Raw genomic sequence first — 19,763 nt, forward strand, 5'->3', positions numbered from 1 at the left:
GCAACCCACTGCAGTATTCTTGCCTGGAGAATCCCATGGACACAGGAGCCAGGAGGGCTATGGTCCACAGGGTTGCAGAGTCAGACATGACTGAAGTGACTTAGATGCACATACATGACTTAATAAGTGCTCTCTCACTTAATTGGTTAACCTTCAACCAGATTGCTAAATGACTCTGAACCTGTCTTTACTCATCTGTAAAATGTGGAGAATAGTGTCTATCTTGCTTCATTGTTCTAAGGGTTAAAAGGAGTATGAAGGGACATGCCTGCCCGTAATAGATGCTCAATAAAATGTCATCACCACCAGCCAAGTGTTCCCTGCACTTCTAGAACTAGAAGAACTAGAACTAGAAGTTCCCTGCACTTCTAGTGGCGCTCACCTCCCCAGCAAACCATGGGACGTGGGGCAGGGGCAGTTAGCCGGCGCGAGGGCCGCCCGGGGTGCACGTCTGCCTGCTGCTTCCGGGCAGCTCTCTGGCCCCGGAAGGGGAGGCTGGTGGAAAGTGTCCCTTGTTTTCCAGGAGTGGGTCAGCATGGAGGAGTGGAGAACACATATTTAGGAGCTTCCCTGTCTGCAGTGCCATCTGGATAAAGTCTTTTGTCATGGGAAAACCAGTACAGACCTGGGGTGTGGTGGGGAATGAGGACTCCAGATTTTCTCCAGGCTAGATTTTAAAGGTCAGAACAAGAATCTGATTTGCTTCTTCCTAGGCAGAGTGAAAAAGTTGGTCATGATAACTGGATCCCTGACAGCTGATGTCCAGGGAGCTCAAAGGTCCTGCTCTGCCTCTCAGGACTGAGCATCGAAGGGACAGAGGTTTTGTTTTCAGGTGGGCTCTGCTCTCTGGGCAGATCTCACCGGGGGTTTAAGGGAGCTCACCCACCTCCTCCTGGTGAGCAGAGTTTTCAGGGGTTAGGTGATTAGGGAGTGGCCTCTTCATAACTCACCCGTTCAAAGTCCTCCTGAGAGCAGCGGTGGGCCACGCCTCCAGCAGTCTGTGCTTGCTTTACTGATGGAGCCACTGGCCCTGTCTGGGGGCTCTGCAGCTCACCGGCTCTGTGCCCACGGGCAGCTGTGATCCTGGGTGAGGGAATATGACTGGATGGACCAAGGCAGGACCCAGGGACTCTGCCACACTGTGGCCACAAGAGGTCAGTCCCCAGGCAGCAGTTCTGTGGAGGACAGGATGGTCCTTCTGTGTGACCGTCATCATCACAGAGGCCTTTTTTGGTACCATTATGATGCCCAGGTCATAGGCCACCTACTTTAAAGCATCATTTCATTTGACAAAAATCCCAGTGGCAGTCACAGTGTAGACAGTTCTTTGGGATTTGTTATGATTCAGAAATTCAGCTTAACAAATATTAAGGTACATATATCCAGGGGAATCAGAGATGGACAAGAGATTGTCTCTGCTCTTCCAATTGCTTATAGTTTACAGAGACAACATTCCTAAGAAATTCCTGGGAGGGGAGATCGGGATGGGGAATACATGTAAATCCATGGCTGATTCATGTCAATGTATGGCAAAAACCACTACAATATTGTAAAGTAATTAGCCTCCAACTAATAAAAATAAATGGAAAAAAAAATTAAAAAAAAAAAAAAAGAAATTCCTGTGGAAGTCAGGATGGGAGAGGTGTTATAATAGTATAGAGTTTTATCCATTAGGAGTTGTGTTCAGCTTTGAGTAAGAGACCAAAATATTGTGCATTAAACAATGTAGGGGTTGGTTGTTCTGTTACGTAAAAGAGTTCTGGAGGCAGGTGGCCCAGGGCTGGTATAGTTAGCTGTGAGATGTCATTAGTGATGTCCATCTTCAAAATCCCCTCATGGTCACAAGACGACTGCTCAGCTCCAGCCATCCTGCCCACATTCTCCTGACCAGAGAAATGAGGAAAAGCGCAAAAGACGCCTTCCAGCTGAGTCAGCCCCATGTTTTAAGGAACTTTTCCAAGAGCTCCTCCCACCAACTTCTACTTGCGCTTTAACAGCCAGAACTTAGTCCCAGGACCACTCCCACAAAACCAGTTTCTCATTAAGTTACGAAAAGAAAGCAGGATGTTTGGATAGTCATTTAGAAGTCTCTGCTGCAAAGTAAGGATTGGGAAAGAAAGATTAATTCTAAATGAAAAGCTTTGGGAGTATTTCCTTGGGGTCCTGGGATTTTAGCCAGGCCTTGAAAAGTGGGTAGATTGCAATAAGTGGTTCTATGCGGGGAAGGGAATGGCCTTCCAGACGGAGAAAACAATCTGAGCAAAGACCCAGCAGTTCGGGAGAGCCAAGCAGTTCAGGAGTCACCCAAGTGCCTGGAATACCAAGGGTGGGGAGGCTGGGGGTGGAGCAAGAGAGAGAATGCTGAGCTGGGTCAAGTCACTTTGAGTTCTCACTGCCAGGTCAAGGACTTTGGACTTTATTCTGGATGCGTTAGGGAGGGCTTGGGGCAGTTTGTTCCAGCAACACAAGTAAAAGCAGTCATGCTTTATCCTGAGGTGTGCATCTTAGCCCTCAGCCTTCTTGTGCCAGGATTCCCTGGTGGCTCAGATGGTAAGGAATCTGCCTACAATGAAGGAGACCCAGGTTCCATCCCTGGGTCGGGAAGATCCCCTGAAAAAGGGAACGGCGACCCGCTCTAGTAGTCTTGCCTGGAAAATCCCATGGACAGAAGAGCCTGGCGGGCTACAGTTTATGGGGTCACAAAGAGTCAGACACGACTGCATGACTAACACACTTCATGTTCCAACCACATAGATTTCACTGCAAACAACTGTATGAGATCTGAGGCCCCCAGCATCTCTAGGCCAGAGCTGAGAGGACGGCTGCACTCTCTGGAAGTATAGCATGGAGGTTAGAGTCAGAGTCTAGAGTCAGACTGCCTGGGTTCAAATCCTGCCTCTCCCACTTACCTGCTGTGGGCCCTTGGGCAATTTACATAACCTCCCTGTGCCTCAGTTTCCCAATTTGTAAATGGGAATGATTAAGAATGGTTCATCCCTCATGGGGCTGATGAGAAGATGAACAGTGCCTGGCTTAGGAAGTGCTTTTAGGATTAGCTGTTGTGACTAGCATGGCCTTGACTCCAGCATTGCCTCTGCCTGACCCCTGCCTCTCTGACCAGTGGCCTGACCTTCCCTTGTGTCCCCTCTGAGGAGCAGTATGAAGAGAGGTTTCTGCAGGAAGAAACCGTGTCCCAACAGATCAAATCCATCAAGCTCCTGCAGACGCGGCCACTGGCTCCACCAGAGGTGGTGAAGCCACAGCGACCCCTGCAGAGACAGGTCCACCTGCGGGGCCGGCCAGCCTCCAGGCCCACCGTAATCCGGGGCATCACCTACTACAAAGCCAAGGACCCCGAGGAGGAGAATGACATCGAAGAGCATCGTGAGTTGGGGTCAGCAGGGCGGCACCCCGGAGGCAGGGCGGGGAGGGAGTCACCGTTTGGACTCTGCGGAGGGGGCACTTCCCGTGAGCCACACCCGCCTCCGGCAGTTTACTACTGTGGCCCCGCAGAGCCAGCCTGGTTACCTGAGAATTCCCTGCAGTTACAAATTATCCAGAGTTCTTACTGCCTTTCCTCACAGCCTGCTGAGCACCCTGGGGCAAGTCACTGACCTTCTCTGGGCTTGCAGAGGACCGCAAGGCAGAGCGAGGCGGAGCCAGAAGGGGCCTCAGCGCCCTCCCCATCCTCAGATGAGCGCACGAGGGGAGGAGGGGATGACTCACGCAGAGACACACAGCGGCTTCTCCCGCCTGTTCTTTCTCGGGGCACCCTGTGCTTCCCGACCGGGACTCCAGCACCTACCCTTTCATCTCTTTCCTTCTTACTCTTTCACAGAAAATAGATACTCCTTTTCACCTCATCTGTATCTCGTTTCCCTTACACGCCTGCTCCCTGGGCTCTTCCCGGCCACCAGCCCCTGCTTTTTCTTTCTCTGTCCCTGCCCAGCACCCCAGGAGGCCCAGCTCTTCCCCTGTCCCCCGCTATGCCAGTTCCTCCCATCCGGTCCCCCTCAGCTGCCTCCTGATAGATTCTGCTCCCCTAGTCACTGGCATAATCAGTTTGCCCATTTTTAACTGTGTAACATTTTAATTTATTGATTTGTGGGAGTTCCCTGGTGGTCTAGTGGTTAGGATTCCGGGCTTTCACTCCTGTGGCCCAGGTTCAATCCCTTGTCGGGGAACTGAGATCCCACAGCCTCTCTACATGGCCAGAATAAATAATGGCTTTGTGGGGCTTTTATATTCTGGGACAAATCCTTTGTCAGTCACATGTATTGCAGATATTAATATTTTATTCCTGCCCATGGCTTGTATCTTTAGTTCTTTAATGATCTTTTTGATGAGCAGATAAAACCCAGTTGACTAATTATGTCTTTTGTGGTTAGGCCTCTTTGTGTCCTAAGAAAACACTCCATCTTAGTATTCCTTTTCTGCTCAAAACCCTGCAGACTCCCCCATCTCACGCAGGATAAAAACTGAAGTCCAAGCCCAGCAGCCAAGCCCTACACGACCTGGCTGCTGCGTTCCCTCTGACCTCTGCCCCCTCACTGCTCCTCAGCCTCAGCACGTGTGTTCTGGCCCCAGGGCCTTTGCACTGCTGCTGTTTCTCCCTAGAATACTCCTCCCCCGTCACCTGCTTGGCTAACTCCCTCACTCCCTCAAGCCTCTGCTCATCTCTCCATCCCACCCGGTCTCATCTTGACCACTTTATCCATGGCTGCAACTTTTCCACCCCCTCCCTTCCCTTCACCCTACCAGACCTTTCCTCATAACACCTTCAGGTAGAAAATCTGTCTAATGTTTGGCGTCTCCACCACTAGACAGAAGCTCCATGAGGGCTCATTGTGGTTATACGTGCTCCATGGATACCTACTGAGCAAATGACTAACTTCCTCCCAGGTTTTGTAGGCCTTGGCTGTGGTCCCTGGGTGGTGCGTGGAGGCAGACTATTCAGAGAGACCCTACAGGAAATGCTTCCATCTGGGCTCCTTTCACCTTCTTCTCCTGAATCCCACCTGGGCTCCGCTTTGAATCAGGGTGTCCTATGGCCGCTTCATGTTGATGTGTGGCAAAAACCATCACAATATTGTAAAGTAATTACCCTCAATTAAAATTAATTAATTAATCAAAAAAATAAAAACTGATAAATCAGGGTACATGCTGATGAAAGAAACCCCCACTAATCTGCCACATGCCACATGTTCCTGACTCCCGAGTCACAAATGCACCTGTGTTTGCTTCCCAGAAGACGAATTTTTCAGTGGTGAACACGGAATGGATTTGCTGATTGAAGATCAGCTTCTGAGACACAACCAGCTGCTGACCAGCGCCACCCGGAGGCCAGCAGCCACCGGTCACAGAGCCGCTGTGACAACTGATGCTGGTACCACCAGCGCGGGCGCTCCGACCACAGCCCTGCCTTCCGCACGGCCGCCGGCCTCCACCTCAGCCCCCAGCGCCCCTGACCCTACAGTCTCTGCCTCGGTCGAACAGTTCTCAACACCGCTCCAGACGACCTCCGTGTCTCCAGATCCCACGGGGGAGGCAGTCCCTACACCTCTCACTCAGGTACCAGCTACCACCGTGGCCCAGACAGCCACCCAGCAACCGCCAGCCTCAGCTCCTCCGTCAGTGGCTCCTGGGGATGCATTTGTGGAGGCGACACACACAGCCCCAGTGCCTCCCCCTCCAGTCAGGACAGACTCACCAGGGGGAGATTCTGCTGCCGGGCAGGGCACAGTGCCCGCTGGCCCCACCCTGAGCCCCGAGGAAGAAGATGACATACGCAATGTCATAGGTGAGTTCCTTCTACCTGGCTTGGGTCTCCTGCTCAAGTGAAAGGCTGAGCCTGAAAATAGCTTGAAAGGAGAGGGGGGAGTCAGAGGCTCCAACCGCTTCATAAAGAAAGCCAAGTGGAGTTATGCCTTGGGCAATGATCAGTTTTAACATCTAGGGTCTGTATTCAAAATGTGCCCGTGACAAGAGTGGAAAATTCCTTTCTAGAATAAAATTAGTGGAGCTAAGATCTCAGCTTCATTAATAAGTTTTATAAACATTTGTCCAATGCTAGTGTACTAGGCTTTGTGATGGGTGTTGGATATTTGGTTACTTAGTGATGACTACGTTTTCTGCAATATGTTTACCAGGCCATGAACTAACAAGAGATTCTTATGTGTGTGTAGGCGGGGGGATTCCAGATTATTAAAGGAGGGAACAGGGAAATAGTGAGCCCCAGGGAACAAATCTCATTAGCCCCTGGCCTTAGAAAGCATGGGAACATCATGGCATCGTGTGATAAGCGATGTAACAGAGGAGTGGAGAGACGGGGGAAGAGGGAGCTGCAGAGTGGCCTGGCAGCTGAGAAGGTTGGGAAAGCTTTCCTAAGAAGATGTCCTTTGAGCTGAGTTTTGAAGGATGAACAGGAGTTTGCTAAGTGGAAAAGGAAAGTCTTCTCACTGGGTAGGTATAAATGAACAGAGTGTGTTCCAGAAACAGAGGCTATAGCCCTGCTCTGTGCCTGGAAGCTCCATGGCCGAAAGATGACTCTGAGAACAGTGAAATGGGAAAGTGTGTGTGTGTGTGTTTCTGGGGGCGGGGAGTGGGGCTGCAGCTAGGAAAGGAAGTGGGACTTGGCCACAGATGGCTTTTTCAAAAAGACTTAAACATTCATTAAGTCACCATCAACACTGATTGAAAAATAACACTATTGAATCATAATTTCATTAAAAATATACTTGAGTTGGCAGAGATGCGATTTGCCTTATACCTTTCTTCCCCCTCTTCCCATTTTCAGCCCCGTTGGCAGCCTCTTTCCCAGTTCCTCCTCAGAATAAGGTGCCAGCAGCCAGACGCCTGGTTATAGCCTAGTCTCCGCTGTGGAGAGCTATGTGACCTTGGCCAAATCTCTGCCCTTCTGCGGGTCTCAGAAATTAGAAATTTACTAAAGATTCTTTCCTCAGTTGGGAATCCCTGATAGCTCAGTGGGTAAAGAATCTGCCTGCAATGCAGGAGACCCCGGTTTGATTCCTGGGTTGGGACGATCCGCTGGAGAAGGGATAGGCTACCCTCTCCAGAATTCTTGGGCTTCCCTTGTAGCTCAGCTGGAAAAAAAGTTTCCGCAGTTATATCCTGTAGTAAGTGTATCAGGCCATGATATAGCAAGGAATTCTTATTGGGTGAAAAAAAATCCCAAAGTAATAACAAGGAAATAACCAGTCATATGGACCCCAGGGCAAAATCTCATGAACCTTGGCCAGGAGAAAGCTAAGCAAGAAGACAGTTCTTGAGCCACAGAGGTTGGAGTGGGAGGAAAGAATGTTTTTCTTTTTGTCTCTTTCACTGTCAGGGTGGGAGCAAACTGACCCCAGAGTAGAAGATCCATTTCTCACTGCATGGAGAATCAGTTCTGAAGCTGTGGCTCTTGCTCAATTTCTGCAGAATGCCCCAGGGTCCAAGCAAAGGGTCCACTTCCACACTGGCTCTGGGCAGCCTTGACCTTGCTCATGGGCCCACAGACCCTGAGCCCAGCACCCCATCTCCCCACTGCCACGGGAGTGCACTCCCCAGGGCCCCATACCTCTACCACTCAGGTGACAGGGACAGTTCCTCCAGAAACTTAGCCAGCTGCTCACCACTATCGCTTCACAGATGGGTGGAGTACAGGTTACAGGTAGGTCCACACACCTTGTATGTCCTCAGGGATGGTGTTTGCCCCACTAGGAAACTCTTCCCTTGGTAACTTCCTAGCCAGTAGGAGAGGGGTTTCCCTGGAGGCTCAGATAGTAAAGAATCTGCCTGTAATGCAGGAGACCTGTAATGTTCAATCCCTGGGTTGGGAAGATCCCCTGGAGAAGGGAATGGCTACCCACTCCAGTATCCTTGCCTGGAGAATTCCACGGACAGAGGAGCCTGGTGGGCCATAGTCCATAGGGTTGCAGAGTCAGACACGACTAAGTGACTAACACTTTCACTTTAAGCCACTGAGTTCTCCACCGTCTCCACAACCCACCTGCCTCCCCTGGGTGTCGCCACCAGCGACATCTTTCTGTAGTTCTTAGGTCTCAGGATTCCGCCTCCTTCATTAGCCTTCATTAGCCTGACTGAGATGCCGATGCCCAGACAAGAAAAACCCTGTGTCCTGGCAGTTGTTTACCTGGCAGTAGGAGCAGGAGATGGCATACACTTTCTCTTGTTGTTCAGTGTTCTGTTCGCCCAGAAAAACATTGTCACAGAGGGGCTTCCCTGGTGGCTCAGTGGTAAAGAACCCGCTTGCCAATGCAGGAGACACAGGAGACAGTTCCTTGGGAAGATCCCCTGGGGAAGGAAATGGCAACCCACTCCAGTATTCTTGCCTGGGGACTGCCATGGACAGAGGAGCCTGGCGGACTACAGTCCGTGGGGTTGCAAAAGAGTCGGACACAACTGAGCGACTATACAACAGAGGATGTCAGCTTCTGCTTAAAGACTGGCCTGTGGGATTTTTCAAAAGAGCTGGGGTTCTTTTTTAAATTTTATTTTATGTTGGAACATGGTTGATTAACAGTGTTATGTTAACTTCAGGTGTGCGGTACAGTGATTCAGTTATACATGTGTCGATGCCAATTCTTATTCAAATTCTTTTCCCGTTAGGTTATTACACAATGCTGAGCAGAGTTCCCTGTACTGTGCAGTAGGTCCTTGTTAGTTATCTGCTTTAAATACAGCAGTGTATAAATGTCCCAAACTCCCTAACTGTCCCTTCCCCTCAACCTTTCTCCTGATGATTACAAATTCATTCTCTGTGACTCTATTTCTGTTTTGTAAATAAGTTTATTTGCATAATTTTTTTTTAGATTTCGATATGTGCCTTTCTCTGACTTATTTCACTTAATATGATAAACTCTAGGTCCATCCACGTTGCTGCAAATGGCATTATTTCATTCTTTTTAACAGCTGAGTATTATTCCATTGTGTATAAGGACCACATCTTCTTTATCCATCTGTCTTACACAGAGGATGTAAGTTTCTGCTTAAAGACTGGCCTGTAGGATTTTTTTCAGAAGATCTGGGATTCTTGCCTCTTGTATCTACTGCAGAAAAAAAACACAGGGACATGGACACAGATATAAGTGTTTCTTCAAGTGCCAAGGGGTGAAAAGAGGGGGTGGCACAGAGAGAAGGCAATGTGGAGTCTTGGCAGGTTTTCTCAGGAATCATTTTCAATCATGCATTGCTGCCACATGCTTCTCTCAGGCTGCTGTTAGTGTGGATGGGATTTCTTCTCTGGAACCTTCTCAGCACACTTCCTGCCTGCCTGTGCCTGGCCAAGTAAGACTATATGTAGCCTTCAGTTAAATAAAAATCATTTGTCTGAAACCAGCACATGCCACTTACTTGCTACCTGTGAAAGGTTGTTTGCTGTTTAATGAACCTGGCAATTTTGAGTTTCAGCTGTTTGAATGGTTTTAAATGGGGCTGCTTTTAGAAGGAACATCCTATCCTGTGGTTTCCAAACCTGGTTTTGTGATGCCCTAAAATGTCCACCAGTTTCCCCGGGGGAATTGTAAAACTCTCAGAAATATTCCAAAAACAAACAGAATTAACTTTTGGCCAAAGCATAGTTGCTCTAGGACAAGAGAGGAAAAACACAGTCAGTGCTGGGAGCTGGGCTCCGGGAGGGAAGGGAGGGGACTGGTCACCAGCCTTGGTGGCGTGGGGAGCGCTGGTCAGGCTGCCATAGAGGACGAGAACACTGGTGCCCCATGGCCAAGACTCTGCAGAGTCCCAGACCTTACGGACCACGATGCATGTTGTAGGAGAGGCTGGTTTGGAGCAGAGCAGGGAGGAGCAAAGAGGACAATCAGGATGACAGCAATACCAGAGAGCCTGCCTCATGGCTGAACCTAGAAACGGGATCCGATGAAGACCGCCTCTTCCACAAAGTAAATGACCATGACAACCCCCGAGGCCTGGCCAGCCACGCTGACTGTGGGCCCGAGACGGCCTGAGGGAGGTGGTGCCGACATGGGCAGGGCAGTGCCGGCCAGAGCCTCCACAGCGCCCAGACTCAGTACCGAGGACTGTCCCGTCGGCGGCCCGGAGTCACGTGACAGGCACCTTTGCTGGCCCAGCTCCACAGACACACCCTGCTCTCACTGTGCTGATCAGGCCCCTGAAACCACAAGGAGCCTCTGTCAGGATGCAGAGGCTGCTGGCCCTAGAAACACAAGTATAAAGTGGAGCGGCTCCCTGTAAATGGATCACAAACATAAAGTGGAGCGGCTCCCTGTAAATGGATCACAAACATAAAGTGGAGTGGCTCCCTGTAAATGGATCACAAATATAAAGTGGAGAGGCTCCCTGTAAATGGATAGGGAGGAGTCTGCGCCTGCCTGCAGGGATACAGGCCACTCCTAATTCACTCGGCCCTCCCGCTGCACTGGCTGGGAAACGGACTGCCCTCTGGTCACTCCCACCGAGGTGTCACCGGCAGGGGCTGCAGGGACTAGAGTGGACAGGTCTGGCAAGTGGCAAGGTGTGTGGTCCAGGGGAGGCTGTGTCTGATTCTGACTGTGGAGCTCCAAGTGTGGCCACCAGGGCAGAGCTGACAGCGTGAGCCTCTGCAGGGGTGTGGAGGGCAGCCATGGCGCTGGCCCAGGCCGGGAGACATAAGGGAGAGGGCCTGATGCTGAAGGGAGTAAGACAGCAAGACTTACATCTAAAGGTGTTAGAGAAGGTTCTAGGCAGAGGAGCAACGTTCGCATTTGTCAGTACCGCGCTGAAGGACAGTGCTGGGTGCGGACGATGTGCAGGCGCTGTAGGTGCTGGGCCTACAAAAGCGGGTGAGGCAGGGTCCCTGACCTGGGGTTGTGCACAAGCTCGTCTATGAGACCCAGAAACACAGTTTCAATTCAGGTGGTGGGTGGCGTTCAGCTGTTCATTCATGTCTGACTCTGCGACCCCATGGACTGTAGACCGCCAGGCTCTTCTGTCCATGGGGTTCTCCAGGCAAGAATACTGGAGTGAGTTGCTATTTCCTCCTCCAGGCAATCTTCCCGACCCAGGGATTGAACCCACTACTCCTGTGGCTCCTGAATTGGCAGGTAAATTCTTTACCATGGAGCCACCAGGCAAACCCAATTTTAACTCAGGGTGGTGAGCAGATGCATAGAGTGCTTTGTGGTCAGAGGGACTCTCTTCTGGAAAGAGAAGTTGACCTAGCTGTCTTGAGGGATGAGGCAAAACCAGCCAGGAAGGAAGGTGGCATTGCACTCAGAAGGACCAGAATCAACAAGAGCCCCAGCAGTGACCCATTTTAGTTAGGGCTGACTACACATTTTGTTGAGCCCAGTGCAAAACGAAAACATGGAGTCCCAGTTCAAAAAGCCAGATGGAAAGTGCCATTGAAGATAGTGAATATAAAGCTGTTTCCTTTCTTCTCTGATCTCTCTGTCTCTCTCTTTCCCTTGGTTTTCTTCTTTGCCACTTCATGCCATTTTAAGTAAAGAAATGTTTTTTAAAAAACTTAAATAACTGGCTTGAATTTTATCATTCATGTTTATATTGTGCACTCCAGTTTTCAATGCAAAGATAAGATCATTTATCTCCTGTGTGGAGTCCACCAAGATGATGCAGTTTGTTTTTCATGGCTTCTATGTTCCTGCGTATTTTGTTCTTAGCAGACCAGTGGAAATGCTGCGCAAAACAAACTCAGCTGTTTCTCTTCTTAATATGCTCACGCTCTACCCCCACTCCCTACATTTGGCTCCCTGAATAAGGAAGACTAACAGAAAAGGAACTCTGAGTTGCCCTATCTTTCCCTCTTCTATAACATTTTCAGCATGAGTTATTATCTACTGCAAGGAAATAACACAAGTAAGAAAGAATATAATGGGATTACTTGGTAATTCATGGTTCTCAGAATACTGCTGCCTTCTTTCTGCATTCAGAGTTCTGTTTAGAATGGCAAGTGTGGCCTCTGGGGCCGTGACGCCCCGCCCACTCAGTCACAGGGACAACACACCTTCCTCGCCCCATTGTCCTATTAGATTCTAACTATAAAATAAAAATCCAAACTAAAATGATTAAGAATTACAAGATGGCAATAGCAGAGCTTTAAAAAGGTATTGCCCGGTTCACATGTCCATGAAGCTACCTCCAGGCATGGCGCCCATGGGGAGTATGAGCAGTTAGGTATGGGCAAGAGATCTCAAAGCTGGCAACCTGAGGGCCAAATGCACCCCAAGACGTCTTGTCAGCCTTAAACTTGAATGCCTTTAGGTCAGCTGCTCTTCCAATCCACCTCAGTCTCTGTTGTTACTCATCGTCTCATACTCAGCCTGCTTCACCCATTTCCATCGCACTTAGCCCCTAGAGGCATCTGAGTTTGAGAACTCTGATTGAGGGGAGATGGCAAGAAGTGATGGCGTTGAAGGAGGGGCTGATGTGCTGGAATAGGACCTAGGGCTTCCTGCAGCAGCTGGTGATGGTGAGTTAAGGGTTTAAGCAGAGAAGCAGCTCAGGACTTCTGGAGGCAGGGGGTGGATGGGTTAGAAGGGGTTAGAGGTGAGCAATAGAAACCACCAGTGTAACTGGAGTGATCCAGGCAAGGGACAGTGAGGTCTAAGCTAAGCACAGAGGTGGAGTGGAAGAGCTGAGAAGTGAAGAAGTGGGAGACGGTGACCAATGGGGCCGTGTGTGGAGGAGAGGTGGACAGCAGGGAGACCCAAGATTCCCGGCTTGGTGAATGGTGTGCCATGCCTTTCTCCTGGACAGGAAGTACAGGAGGAACAGGCTGTGAATGGAAGCAAATGAATTCCTTTTTGAATCCATTAAGTCTGAGGAATCAGGAGGACACTCAGGAGGGAAGTGTCTCATAAGGGGGTGGCTACCTGGTGCTCAGTAACAAAGTCTGGGCTGAGTGAGAGCCAAGTGTGCCTGGGGAATACAGGAAGAAAAAGAAGAAGATGAGGGGCTGGAACTGGGGCTCTGAGAGATGACATGTGCATCGTGGGCAGAAAAGAGAACCAGCCAAAGCCAGCCTGGCCTGGGTGGTGAGTGGGAACCGGGAGAGGGGGGTAGGATTACCGAGTGTGTGAGGGGGCTGGTGGCTGGGGCACAGGACAGGCTTGGCTAGGATGAAAGGACCAGAGGGCATCCCCAGTGGCCACTGTGCAAGCACTTAAGGCAGCCACCTGGTGAGGGGTGGAGGAGTGCGTCGGGGCTGCTCCACCCTGTAGGGGAGGCCGGCCACGTGACAGCCATAACTGGGAGCCCTAGAGGCAGAGGGGGCCTCTTGTTTGCTGACTTCTTTTTGTTGGATGGCAAGATTGAGCAGCTTGATGAGAGGAAAAGCCCCTACAGACCCTGGGAACCTTTGAAGCAGGGCCAGCTGCCTCCCAAGACCATTGATGATGAGATGAGTTAGTACATAGAGACAGCTTAGGAAATGTTCCCTGTCACCATACTTTGGGGGAAAACTTCTGAGCTGCAGGCAGAAGCATTCTCTTTTCTCCACAGTGCCTTTGAACTCTCTCCCTTCTTTCTCTCATTACCCTCGAAAAGGAATAAACACATGGCTTCTTCTCTCCAAGGCTGCCAAGGGTGGAAGTATCTGAATGGCCCCAGACTCTCAGACCATAGTGATGGGCCTGGGCTCATGGTTTCCTGACCTCCCTTGAACTTGTCTTCACATGCTCTCAGACCACGCATACTTATCACTCTTTTTCTGCCTGTGCTGGACCCCACTGTGTGTTGCTGGCATTTGCTCTATCTGAGGGCATATGGTGATACATCCTGAGGTCCTGGGTGTCGGGACTTGGAAGCAATAAGCTGAGACTCCCTTCTTCCTACAGAAATAGAGATGCTTGACTCCAGAAGCAGACTCCATCTGTTTTAGTTTCCTATGCCTCCTGTAACAAATTACCACAAACTTCATGGCTTAAACAAAAGAAACTTATTCTCGAATGTTCTGGAGACCAGAAGGCTGAAATGAGTTTTACAGGGCTAAAATCAAGCTGTCAGGAGGCTGGTTGCTTCCTGAGGCTGCAAGGGATGGTCGAGTCCTTGCCTTTTCTAGCCTCAGGTAGCTGCCAGCGTCCCTTGGCTTGGGGCCACCTCCTCATCCTTCCTGTGCTTCCATCATCAGGTGCCTCCTCTTCTGCAGTCAAATCTCCCTCTGCCTCCCTGTTAACGAGGTTACTTATGACTGTGATTAGGATGCCCCTGAGTAATACAGGCTAGTCTCCCCCCTCCCCTGGCCACCCTCCATCACAGCATCCCTGATGGAATCACGTCCGCAAACTCTCTTTTGCCATATATAGTCCCATTCACAGGTTCCAGGATTAGGAGTTGGATACCTTTGGAAGACAATACTCAACCTGCCATACCATTCTCCAAGCGTGCTCATGATGTAGGGAGGGCATATATTTTGCTTGTTTTTCTGTGGAAGAAATGAAAGCTCTGTGACTTTTCAGGTGGAACACAGACCTTAGGGGTCAGCAGCAGGACCAAGAGCAATGCCAGGCCTCTGGCTGCAAAGTGGGGGCATGTTCTCTAGCTTCACATTAAGGTCCTATCACTGCAGAGCCTTAGTGCTGAGACAGAACCCTGTAGGGGTTTGGAAGCTGCCTGGGGCAATGCAGTGCATTGACGCTTAGACGAGTCCCAGCTTCCAAGAGCTCATCTGCAGTTTCCACGTCTGGGCAGGAAGGTGGCATAGCCATAGCGACCCTGACAGGAACCCCTGGCCTCTCACGGCCGCTTGTGAGGCTCTGAGTCTTGGCTGGAGTCTTTCTCTGATGCAGGGGGTTGGGTCCTCACTGGGCTTTTCCAGGGGAAGGGGGCAAGTAAAAATGCCCCTCTCCGGGCATGGCAGGCTAGAGCTCACCTTAGTTCTAAGGAAGCACAGCTGCTCCGCTGGCAGCCAGGGTCCCACTCAGCGCCAGGGAATGAGATATTTTCCATCAGCCCTCTGCTGCCCAGGCTCAGCGAGATTCTCCTGTTTTATTGTCTCGAGCAGATGAGCTCAGTTGTGGGGGAATGAGGGTTTGGCTGGTAGGCTGTGCTGTTTGTCTTACAGAGACCGAAACCTTCCCCTCTCTGTCAGATCAGGACCTAATAAACCCCACACAGAGATGCCTGAACCCTGCCAATTGCACCCAACTGCGGGGCCTGCCTGGGAAACAATGTTTATCCTGCTTTCAGACGCCTGGCTGCCCCAGGCTCGGGGCCAAGGGCACAGCGCCTGCCCCGTCCTGCCAGCTCAGACCACTAATGGGGGAGCAGGAGGGATGGAACAGACTGAAATAGTTTGGAAACAGGGGTGGCCTGGAGTTTAGAGAGCCCTGAATCTGAACCGTGGGCTCTTGCTCTTTGGACCTGTGTGAGTGTCAGGGGCAGATTCCTCTCATCGCTGTTGCCTGTCCGTGAGCCAGTGTTGATGGCAGGTGAGGGAGGGGGTATTCTGCTGGTCCCAGCTGCCAGGAGGAGGAAGAGTGTGAAGTCAAAGTGTTAGCTGCTCATTCATGTCCGACTCTTTGCGACCCCATGGACTGTAGCTCGCCAGGTTTCTCTGTCCATGGAATTCTCCTGATAAGAATACTGGAGTGGGTAGCCATTCCCTTCTCCAGGGGATCTTCCTGACCCAGGGATCAAACCCGGGTCTTCTACACTGTAGGCTGATTCTTACCATCTAAGCCGCCAGAGAGGAGGAGGAAGTTGTAAAAGCTGGATTAATGTGCTTCTCCCACTGCCCTCTCTTCCCATCTCCTTCATAACCCATTAGTGCAGAGACAAAAAGAGCAAAGAGCAAAAAGACATGCTCTCAGTAAGCGGTCACGTTATTTTAGTATCATTCGGGGCCATGTTCAATATAATAATACTGCATAGTAAGCATGCAGGCAGGCTTTTGATTTGATTTACAACCCAGCATGGCTATGGGGCTTCCCAGGTGGCACAGTGGTAGAGAATCCACCTGCCAGTGCAGGAGATGCAAGAGATGGGGTTCTGATCCCTTGGGCATGAAGATCCCCTGGAGTAGGAGACAGCAACCCACTGCAGTATTCTTGCCTGGAAAATCCCACGGACAGAGGAGCCTGGCAGGCTACAGTCTGTGGGATTGTAAAAAGTGGAACACGACTGAGCAACTGCATGCGTGCACGCACACACACATGCACGTGCACACACACACACGCGCACATGCACGCACACACGTGCACGCATGGGCACACATACACATGCACACATGCACGCACACACACACGCATGCACACGTGCACACGCATGGGCACACACACGCATGCACACATGCACGCACATACACACATGCACACGCACGCATGCACGCACACACACACACACACACACGTGATCCTAGCGGTCTTTGAGGATGTCTCATGGGGTCACCCAGGAGGGCGTGGCAGAGTGCCTGTCCTATTAAAGCAGACCTGACCTTTGAAGGAGGCTCCTACAGCCCAGAACAAGCTCCTTATGTGGGAACTTGGTCCCAGGCCTCTCCAGTTCCAGAATGGGGTCCTGGCACCCTGCTCACAGGGGCGTGGGCTTGAGGACAGCTCTCTAGGACCCAGCAGGTGGGCCTCAGGGACATGACATCCCCTGCACGGTCAGGGCTGGTCTCTGCCGCTGGCCTGGGCGAACCTCCTTGGGGCAGCCCAGTAGCTGGTGAAGCTCTATGTTCCTGGTCAGGCAGAGTCCTCTCCTCTGGGCACCTTTCTCATGCTGCCGTGTATTCATCCGAGTTTCAGAGCATCTGCTCAGTGCCTATGGCCTGTCAGACACTGTGTCTGAGGCCCAAGGACACAAAGGGGATAGCCACAGCCCCTACCCCCTGGGGTTTATGCTTGAGGTGGGGATGGGCATTGAATCAGGAGAGAGATGCACAGGCATTGTCAAAACAGAGGATGACATGTCCTGTAAGAGAGGTACATTCACGATACTGTGGGAGCAGGATGGAATCCAACAGGGGGATAGAATGGCTTTTCAGAGGAGAAAGTGGTGTCAGAAAAGCACATGGGAGCTTAGATCCCTGAGGGATGAGTTCGTAGGACTGAGAAGAGGTCAGCAGGAGCAAAGCGTGGTGGCATGAGCGTGGACAGGATGGTGGCAGTGGACGGCTCCATCAGAGTAGACTACAGGCTGAATACGGGGCTTCCCAGGGGGTGCTAGTGGTAAAGAACCTGCCTGCCAATGCAGGAGACAGAAGAGATGCAGGTTCGATCCCTGGGTCGGGGAAATCTGGTGTCAGAGCTGGCACCCCCTCCAGTATCCTTGCCTGAAGAATCCCATGGACAGAGGAGCCTGGTGGGATAGAGCCCATGGGGTCCCAAAGAGTCTGACACAACTGAGTGACCGAGAACCGCTTGTATAGATGAGAGGAAGAGCAGGGGGGCAAACATCTGCTGTCACACAGGCCTATAGAAGCCTGTGGAGGAGGTCAGACTCCAGGAGGGGCAGCCAGCAAGGGTCTTAGGGGTGGGGCATTCTTCGATCATTCTAACCCCTCCATCCACCTCTCCTCCATCAGGAAGGTGCAAGGACACCCTCTCCACCATCACAGGGCCGACTACACAAAACACATATGGGCGGAATGAGGGGGCCTGGATGAAGGACCCCCTGGCCAAAGATGAGCGGATTTACGTAACCAATTATTACTATGGCAACACCCTGGTAGAGTTCCGGAACCTGGAGAACTTCAAACAAGGTACGTGCTACAGGTCCAACTCAAGGGAGGGTCTTCCTTCTCCACTGTCCTCTGTCTTAATCATGACCAGATCACCCCTGGTGGAGAGAGTGGAAGGGCAGAACCTTCTTCTGATGGTAGAAGGAACTTCTAGCAATAGGATGTCCCTCTCCCACGCCCCCTTTCATCTTCCAGCCCCTGAGACATGGGACAACCTGAAGTCCAGTCCAGAAGACAGCAGTGATACATCTTCCCTTTCCCGTGGTCCTTGACTGTTTACAAACCATGTTCATGTGTGTTAGCATCTGGATCCTTGAAGTAGCTCAGTGAGGGGAGTGGGAATTGTCATTTATAAATGACAGATGAGGGTGCCTCACAGAAGTAGGAAGTGGCAGAGCCAAGACACAACCCAGGGCTCCAGACCCCAAGCCCGTGGCGCACCCCTCCCTTTGGGCTGCCCCCCTCCCTCCCCATGGCGGGTGTCCCTGCACCCTCGCCCTGAAGCCTCCTGCCTTCTCACCGCCCGCAGGTCGCTGGAGCAACTCCTACAAGCTCCCCTACAGCTGGATTGGCACAGGCCACGTGGTGTACAATGGCGCCTTCTACTACAACCGGGCCTTCACCCGCAACATCATCAAGTATGACCTGAAGCAGCGCTACGTGGCTGCCTGGGCCATGCTCCACGACGTAGCCTATGAGGAGGCCACGCCCTGGCGGTGGCAGGGCCACTCGGACGTGGACTTTGCTGTGGACGAGAATGGGCTGTGGCTCATCTACCCGGCCCTGGACGACGAGGGCTTCAGCCAGGAGGTCATCGTCCTGAGCAAGCTCAACGCCATGGACCTGAGCACGCAGAAGGAGACCACGTGGCGCACGGGGCTCCGGAGGAATTTCTACGGCAACTGCTTTGTCATCTGCGGGGTGCTGTATGCTGTGGACAGCTACAACCAGCGCAATGCCAACATCTCCTACGCCTTCGACACCCACACCAACACCCAGATCGTCCCCAGGTTGCTGTTTGAGAATGAGTACTCCTACACCACTCAGATAGACTACAACCCCAAGGACCGCCTGCTCTATGCCTGGGACAATGGCCACCAGGTCACCTACCACGTCATCTTCGCCTACTGACACCCCTGTCCCTACAAGCAGAAGTTCAGAGGGGCTGCTGGCACCTTGTGTGTGTGTGTGTGTGTGTGTGCGCGCGTGTGTGTGCGCGCGTGTGTGTGCATGTGTTGTTTAAAAAATATATATTATTTTGTATAATATTGCAAATGTAAAATGACAATTTGGGTCTATTTTTTCTATGTGGATTGTAGATCAATCCATTCATGTATGTGCTGGTCTCACCCTCCATGGTTTATATTTTTGTGCAAATCAACTTCTCCTTTCGACCAGTAACCACCTTCCTTCAAACCCTCGACCCCTCCAGCTTCCTGATCTCCATCTGAGAAGGTTTCGTCATCACGGTCTTGCAGGCAGATGGCACCAGCAGCAGGAGTGAAAGGAGGCAAGAAAGAAGTGCTAAGGGGCGGGAAAATTGTTTTATGTATTGGAGAAGTTTTTGGAAAAAAAAAAAACACAGAAAAAATTGCTTTTTTTTTTTAATAAAGAAGAAATTAAAAATCACCCCAAATGCGTTTTTGTTTAGCACAGCTATGTCTGACGGGATTACACGCCTCCCCCAGAAGGCGATGAGTCTGTTTCACAGAACCATCTTCATGCTGAGCTGCTCCCAGGCAGCTCCTCTCCCTCCTAATGTGGGGCTCCGTTGCAGGGTTGGGGGGTGGAATTTGGAAAGAGCTTACCCCCGCGGCACTTGCTTTGTGGCACTGATCCCTCCCCGGCTCTTCCACTGTCACACCAGCTTCCTTGATCTGTTTGGCTTTTTTTCTAGTCATTACCCAAGATGTAGGAACCTGTTCATTCCTTAGTCTTCCTCCATGTAGTCTGGTGGTTGGCACCATTGAAAACATAAAGCTGAGTGTGACCTTCACCCTGTACTTCTTAAGAAGCTCACAAACAATCAATCTCCCCCTTTCCCACAGTCCTCTCCGCTGATCCTGAACATTCCCATTCAGCC

At 51.2% G+C, this 19,763-nt stretch overlaps 1 protein-coding gene and 1 non-coding gene across 6 annotated transcripts in view; both read left to right on the forward strand.

Annotated features, from left to right (window-relative positions):
* Positions 1 to 19,309, forward strand: part of OLFML2B (olfactomedin like 2B) — a 45,277-nt gene extending 25,968 nt beyond the window's left edge. The window contains exons 5-8 of one of the 5 annotated variants that reach the window (XM_043875716.1): positions 3,153 to 3,384; positions 5,252 to 5,800; positions 17,525 to 17,701; positions 18,210 to 19,309. In XM_043875716.1, the coding sequence (XP_043731651.1) occupies positions 3,153 to 3,384; positions 5,252 to 5,800; positions 17,525 to 17,701; positions 18,210 to 18,811 (1,560 nt within the window). In that variant the 3' untranslated portion in view covers positions 18,812 to 19,309. Of the gene's footprint in view, positions 1 to 3,152; positions 3,385 to 5,248; positions 5,801 to 17,524; positions 17,702 to 18,209 lie in introns of all 5 variants that reach the window. The other 4 variants (XM_043875714.1, XM_043875715.1, XM_043875718.1 and 1 more) reach the window with 4 other exon arrangements.
* TRNAE-UUC lies at positions 4,113 to 4,184 on the forward strand. Its single transcript has one exon. It is a non-coding gene; the product is annotated as a tRNA-Glu (tRNA).
* Positions 19,310 to 19,763: the final 454 nt, after the last annotated feature.

The sequence above is a fragment of the Cervus elaphus genome, chromosome 20, assembly GCF_910594005.1.
Source record: "Cervus elaphus chromosome 20, mCerEla1.1, whole genome shotgun sequence".
Classification (NCBI taxonomy): domain Eukaryota; kingdom Metazoa; phylum Chordata; class Mammalia; order Artiodactyla; family Cervidae; genus Cervus; species Cervus elaphus.